This window comes from Argopecten irradians, chromosome 16 (assembly GCF_041381155.1).
Source record: "Argopecten irradians isolate NY chromosome 16, Ai_NY, whole genome shotgun sequence".
Taxonomy (NCBI): domain Eukaryota; kingdom Metazoa; phylum Mollusca; class Bivalvia; order Pectinida; family Pectinidae; genus Argopecten; species Argopecten irradians.
The window spans coordinates 28,160,524-28,168,530 of NC_091149.1; the positions used below are offsets into that span (position 1 = coordinate 28,160,524).

The 8,007-nt window shown below is 35.6% G+C and overlaps 1 protein-coding gene across 1 annotated transcript; it reads right to left on the reverse strand.

Moving 5' to 3' along the window:
- Positions 1-3,737: 3,737 nt before the first annotated feature.
- LOC138310939 (uncharacterized) lies at positions 3,738-7,282 on the reverse strand. Its single transcript, XM_069252298.1, has 3 exons — positions 6,808-7,282; positions 5,994-6,087; positions 3,738-4,942 (listed from the first exon to the last, which is right to left on the reverse strand). Exons 1-3 carry the CDS (start codon positions 7,108-7,110, stop codon positions 4,374-4,376), a joined length of 966 nt encoding a protein of 321 aa, XP_069108399.1. The 5' UTR covers positions 7,111-7,282; the 3' UTR covers positions 3,738-4,373.
- Positions 7,283-8,007: the final 725 nt, after the last annotated feature.

Consider the following 8,007-nt stretch of genomic DNA (forward strand, 5'->3'; position numbering starts at 1 on the left):
TCATCATGCGTCGTCCTTTGTCATGCACCGTCCGTCGTTTTATTTAAACAACTCATTGTCAAGAACCGAAATGCCCAGGGTACTAATATTGGGTTAGCGGCATGCTGGGATGAAGGGTTACCAGGTTTGTTCAAATTAAGGAACAAATCTTTAAACGACTTTTTTTTCCTAGACCCAAAAGGCCACCAAGTTAGTTAAGTGAATAACGTTTATGTAAAGGTCAGTCATGAAATATTTTGGAAAGTTGCAGCTTCAAATAAGGGGTCTGTTATAATGCCTTAATTGCTAGCCACTACTATATAATGTGACTATTTTTTGTGCCAATAGTCAGATGGACGTTAAGGCCCATGGGCCTCTTGTTTATGAAGCATGCATATGTAGAAAACTTGACGTTTTTCCGGTTATTTATAATGCTGTGTAAACTATATATATGTTCCTGACAGCTCCATTTTTTCCGTTCTGTTCATATGCTAGCTTTCCATAGTTTTCCAGTTTAAGAAATGAGCATGGAAAATATGGATACAACTCATAACTAACCATGAATTTATTTCAATGAAAATATAAATATACATTGTTTTGTAATTATCATACAAGTTTTTAAAAGATTGAGAATAAAGATATTGAAAATAACATGTTCAATATATAATATTTAAAATTCGAGTAGTTTAAAGACCATTAAAAGATAAAAGTACAGTAATATTTCTAAAAATCAAATAATGCTTATAAAGATACGTATACCCATGTGCAATAAAGTTTTGTTTGTTTGTTTAATTAATTAATTAACGTCCTATTAACAGCCAGGGTCATGTAAGTACGGCCTCAAATGTATGCTGTGTGTTGCGTGTATGTTGTGCGAGGTGAATGTTTTGGGAGACTGCGGTATATTCATGTACTGTCTTCTTGTATAGTGGAAATTTTGCCCTTTTTATAGTGCTATATCACTGAAGCATGCCGCCGAAGACACCAAGCAACATACCCCACCCGGTCCCATTATACTCACAACGGGCGAATCAGTCGTCACACTCCCTGTATGCTGAGCACTAAGCAGGAGCAGAAATTACCACTTTTATAGACTTTGGTGTGTCTCGACCAGGGGAGAGAAGTTCAATAAAGATACCATAAAGATACCTCCAAGCGTGACTGGTGTATTGATATTGAACAAATTATGGAGTCGATTTCAACAGCTAACAACCAACTTATTGTTATTGATGACGTTGCTTTTGACCAATTAACTGTAACCCTGGTCAATACTACTTGCAATAGAGAGAATGTATCTGTAGGTCGATCGCTTGAGCGTAATGCAATAAACCGAGAGTTCCCGAGTTCGATCCCTGGCACTGGCACTGGCAGTGGTAATGTTTATATAAACTCCATCCTACACTCTGTCACAGGACAATAAGCTAAAACTGCAAATGGAACCACATGGTGTACATAAAAATGATTTACGCAGACAAGAGAAACAAAAGACAGAAAAAAATCTGACTAATTGATCACCAGAGCGAAACTCTACTAACTATGACATATGTGTAAGCATATAGATTCCATTATATTCCAGTACCACTTGGACTTTGAAATCGTGTCCCGTGGGAAGATTCGCGCCTCCATGTAGGCAACCATGTTTTAATTCTCGTTATCAGCACGACGAGATTAGACACTCTCTATAGACAAAACGTGTTATCAGGATACACTTTGACTACAAGTAGTTTTAGATACTTACACAAAGACAAGAACGACACAATAAATGTACTGGTCAAACTGATATACTTCCTGTGTGTTGTCACGCGCAAATTCGTATTATACAGTTGTATACCTCGGCTTTGTTGCACATTCAAGTCTGATACAAAAGCACGGACAGTTATTAAAATTGGTAGAATTAAACAGGAATAAATACGGACAAAATTAAGCGAAATGTGATGTTTTTTATCAGATCTTCTAAAACATTTTGATACCACCAATCATTACTTCTTAAAAACAAATACTACGGCATTTCAGAACATTCGATAGACTTGATAATGGTCCAAGCAGTCTAACGAGTATTATCAGCTTTAGAAAACCTCAATAATGGTGTTCTTCAATGATCAATACCAGGGTCTTTTATTCTTCGTAATGTGCATGACTGATTATCCTATATATCTAATCTGATAATGCAAATGGACGACACAAAATCAAATAATGCATAATCAAACAAAAAATCATTTTATGCTAACTGCTTCGTCCGAAAACATTGTCAAGACTCCGAAAATTGTGTGTCAAAGTCAATTAAATATCATCAATAATTATAGTGTATTGCGTGATATAATACACAGTCTATTTCAAGATGTTTGTTGTATTCCCATGGTAAGTATATTTCTACCTAGTTATAGATGGAAAGTTTCTGTAATATTTTCATCATTTAGTTATGTATGCCATGTTATGTTGTATTCCCATGGTAAGCATATATCTACCTAGTTATAGATGAATAGTTTCTGTAATATTTTCATCATTTAGTTATGTATGCCATGTATGTTGTATTCCCATGGTAAGTATATATCTACCTAGTTATAGATGAATAGTTTCTGTAATATTTTCATCATTTAGTTATGTATGCCATGTTATGTTGTATTCCCATGGTAAGTATATATCTACCTATTATAGATGTTTGTTGTATTCCCATGGTAAGTATATATCTATAGTTATAGATGAATAGTTTCTGTAATATTTTCATCATTTAGTTATGTATGCCATGTTATGTTGTATTCCCATGGTAAGTATATATCTACCTAGTTATAGATGAATAGTTTCTGTAATATTTTCATCATTTAGTTATGTATGCCATGGTATGTTGTATTCCCATGGTAAGTATATATCTACCTAGTTATAGATGGAAAGTTTCTGTAATATTTTCATCATTTAGTTATGTATGCCATGTTATGTGGTAGTGACTCTGATTATAAATTTTATGCATTTATGGTCACGGTGGCATTGTTATAGGAAGGTTTGTTTACCCGAAGGTGTATTATTTCCCGAAGGCTTACCCGAGAGAATATTACATCTGAGATATTTCAATGCACAATAATATACTGTAAATTTATCTATTTTAGCGTAATTTAATTTTATAAAATAAAACCCCATAAACCCTATTTTGATTTATGAGCGCAAATGTAAGCAACCGCAAATTTGCGATTTAATACCAGAAATAGCCTCCTACAAAATTTGCACTGTGCATAAATTAGCACGTCAAAGACGTATGAAATTACCGTTAAAAAAGTACGTTTACATGATCTAATATGTATAGTTACTGTCGCTATCAATATACTACAGAAAGGAGACTTGTGTGCACCTGCCTTCTGGTCTGTATTCTGTAATATTAGCTGGTGTTTCCCTAACATATATTCCACTATACAAGAATACACAACATGAATATACCACAGTCTCCCAAAACACGCACCTCGCACAACATACACGCAACACACCGCATGCATGGGAGGCCGTCCATACATGACCATATCTGTTAATAGGACTTTAATTAATCAAACAAACAAACAAACAAATATTCCATATACCCTATAAATTACGATAACACTATACAAAACACAACAATTTAATGTGAATTTTTATGTAAATTTATGTAAGTGTCCAAACAAGACAATATGTAAACCAAGCTAAGGATTAAACAACTCTGTTGACATAAACAATAATATATATAATTATTATCATTTATAGCTATTTAGTAAGATTTCTTCTAACTGTCATAGACAAATAACCATCGAGTCTTTTTATGTGAAATTTAACCAAAAAATACCAGACAGTAAAAAACACTTTCATCGACAGCCAATATCGACCAAAAAGAATAACGTTTATTTAGACTTCTTTTGTTATAATGTGTAATGCTCATACTAGATGTATAGCGATAACAATTACCTTAACCAATGAAAACGATTTTTTCTCAAATATCATTCGGTCATCAAATGGACTTCATCATTTCAGAATCAGGAGAGATCGCTCTTCAAGTACTAGTGAACGATAGGTATTTGGGTAAATTTATTTATTTCATTACATTAACGTCTTATGTATGTCGTGTGTTGCGTGTGTGAAGTGCTATATCACTGAAGCATGCCACCAAAGACACCATGCAACACACCCCACCTGGTCACATTATACTGACAACGGACAAACCAGTCGTCCACTAACTTAATGCTGAGAGATAAGAAGGAGCAGTAAGAGAAGTTAAACTTTATAGCAAAAATAAGGATATTTAGTACTTGACTTTGCGACTTTAAAAGTCATGAACTTAAACACAGCTCTATTTTATTAACTCGGCAATATTTTTCAGAAGTAATATACATAATCCTTTTTATTGCTTTTTTGTCTTTGTTTTGTCAAATAAAGAAATGTTATGAAAGTTTCAGCATGACTGCATCGACGATTTCAGTTCCCATATCCAAAAGATGCGCAAAGGACGGAGCTAAGACTAAGTCCTCGTTTATCGGATCTGAACTTAGCAAGCCTAATACATAAATCCCATTGTCTGATTTCAGATCTATACTGACTATGACGATTTCGCTTCCGTCGTTTCGCGCCGCAGAGGCCGCAGTCTCCAAGTCAGTGATACGGACGTTGTTTGGATACACCATTATCAGTATGACGTTCTTTACATCAGGGCGATCACCTGCTAAGCCATTGAAAATGTCGTTTTGAACCAGGTCGATGGCTACTGCAAGTTTGCTGCCAGATTTCCTTTCATACACTAGGGCCTGAATAGCATTGATTTGGTCTTGTGTGCTGTTGTATTGATGGAGGCCGAATTTCACAACAGGGTTAAGGTCACCAAAGAACACCACCGCTAGTCTTACGTCATACAGCTTGTTAATGACGTCAGGCAAGCTGTCGATCATGTCCTGGAACTCTGTGCTATTGGTAGTGCTTGAAACATCCAGCATTATCGTCAGGTCAACGGATTTGGCTGTGGATAATGGTAAAAATCATCAAATTATGGTATGGTGAACATGTAAATAGTCAAGAAAATGTATGATCCTAAGTAAAGCCTCCTTTTACGATATGCTAAAGGGGTAGCAGGAACTATTTTTACGCCCTACCTGCAGGGCAGAGTTCACACAAATGCTATCCATTTATATCATTCACAGAGTCTTGTAAAATTTACCTCGTCTCTTGGGACCCTTGCTTGCAGGGTCAGCCCACCCAGCTGTAAAAGTTTGAATCCACAACCAATAAGAATACCACATACAGCAATATTGCCAAATGAGTATCCACATAGATTTCTGTTATTCAAGACCATATTTATATCAATATATTTCTAATTTGGAATCCCCACGTCATATCAGCCAAATGTGTTCAAAGTCAAAGATTATGCTTTTCTACATTATGTCCTTTGAGTCAGGTTAGCTAATAGAGTAAAAACAAAATGTTAGTGCGATTCGGTTTGGTTTATTATATTTAATGTCCTTTTAACAGCTAGAATCATTTAAGAACGGCCTCCTATGGTGTGTAACATGTATGAAGTGCTAACAATATACAGACAACAGCAGGCGAACCAGTCGTCCCACTCCCTGTATACTGAGCGCTAAGCAGGAGTATAAACTACCATTTATACAGACGTCGGTGTGTATCAGCCAGAGGACAGAACCTAGTTTGCTTGTTTGATTTATTAACGTCCTGTTCACAGCCGGAGTCATGTAATGACGCCTGCTATGTATGCGCTGTTTTGCGTGTATGAAGTGCGTGGTACTTTGTTTTGAGACTGCAGTATAATCGTGTTATGGCTTCTTGTATAGTACAAATGTTGCCCTCTAAAGTCACATATCACTGAATCATGCAACCGAAGACACCAAGCAACACACCCCAAGACGAACACATTGTATTTATGTTAGAATGATATATGATACAATTCAGTTATCATCATATGTTCGATACTAAGGTAGTAAAAAGAGCCAATCGGATTAAAATACATATCCTTATAACACCTCCGTTCAATAGAGATATTACAATCTCTCTACCTTCTTCAATGGTACATGTGTGGTTGCCATTCGACAACGGAACACACAGTTGACTTCGTGGACAAGGCCGTGACCGACATGGCTGATTAGCTCCCTGAAACATAAATATACCGTTTTTATTTTTGATCATATATTTACATAATGTGTTGCGTGTTTCTATGCATCGTGAGTAGAACCCATTTTTTCTATAAACTTTGTACTGCAAGTAACAGTGAAGAAGTCAATGTAGGGATACAGGTACCCAGTATTAATAAACACGGCTATCAGTAATGTTTGTACTAGAAATGTTTTGATTTTGCTTTACTTATACTATGAAATTGTGTACTGAATCAGAAACTTTGTTTGTTTGTTTGATTAATTAACGTCCTCTTAACAGCTATGGTCATGTAAGGACCGTCTCCCATGTATGCAGTGTGTGCGTGTATGTTGTGAATCGGAAACTACAGCTCAAGTCGATGGTGATAAGTGTGGTATGTGAAGTTACAGCCACGCCATCTATAGCTAGTAATTGCTACAGAAAGAAGTCCAAACGGATGCACGATACTATTAGTATTCGGAATTTTAAAAAGACCCAGTTATTTCAATAGTAAAATTTTCTTCACCAAAAAATGATTGATTCGCAGTAGGTTTTTCAAGATGATATTGATGCAATGCTAACTATTTTTCCATGGTAGCCTGAAGGTAAAACTGAACGGGTATCCGGATCCTTTCTTTAAAATTAGATCAGTTTCCGAAGTTTCGTTTCCCCAAAATTTAGACAATTGTGTTTTCTAAGTGTCTTTCAACTCATATCATTAACATATAGAAACATTACCTGATTAATGGTTGCATCCCAGTCCGGCACACTAAATAAATCGCTCGTACTTCCCGTGTAGGTTTTATTGGTAAACCTCCCCAATGAACACTCGAGCGTTTCCCTACTGTAGCTCAAACTCGCGCATCTGCTTCTGAGCAGGCACGCATTCCAGCAAGCCATCATGCCCCGACCTGATATTGTCTTGAATACACCGTTTTCTATCTTATATCCTTGCTGTCCGATAGAATGATCCACAATCCTATCACATGCTGTTGTCAGACATATAATAAATATGGGAACAAAACAAAACTCGCGGTACATTTTTTAAAACGTTTTTGAGAAAATTTACATTCATTTAAAATATTGAAGTAAAACAGTACGCACTTGTCCTCAAATTATTTTCGTTTCAAACAAAATCAGTTTCAAATGTGTAGTGTAGATGTTAATCAGAGTAACATTACCTTTGTATGTAATACACACAGCTATATACACAACGCACTTATTGATATGTTATTTCACGTCTGTTATTTCACGTCATACATCGGAACACCGATCATATGACTTTGTCTGTTGAGTAGTACCTAGTTTTAATTATCGGCGTCCATTCTATCATTGAATTTTGGTTTGTAACTATTGGTTTACAATTTAACATTGTGAATCTGCAAGCAAGGGTCAATGGAACATAAAGGATGGCACGGACTTTTTGTACTTGATTCTGGATACCTCTTAATGGAAGATACTGGTGGGGGAGTTCCATTCATTAAATAAACACAAACCTATTTAAAAATCGATAAATAGAATAATGCAAAAAGTAAAATAGACAAACACATTACATATGTCTATTAATGACGAACTTTCCTTTAGAAGCTATTAACATGGTAATGTTGTGTTTGTTCGATAAAATACTCCAACCCTCCCGTTCCATCCATTCAAATCACTATAATTGTCCGTGCAGCACTAGTGGGTACGAGGAAATATCAATAGGCGAGTCATTGATGCAATAGATTCCACAAATACATAATCATATCGAAAAAGTTATTTTTATTTGTGGTGGGATTGGTCTGAGTGGACCATCGATGACCAGGTAGTATAGCATTCAGTTTCGAAGGGTCACTTTCAGAAAAGATAAATAACAGTTGTAATATTTAACTTGGGTTTAACCATTAGAACAATTATTGATGTTAATTATCTAAATATCTAGAACACTTTAAACACTTT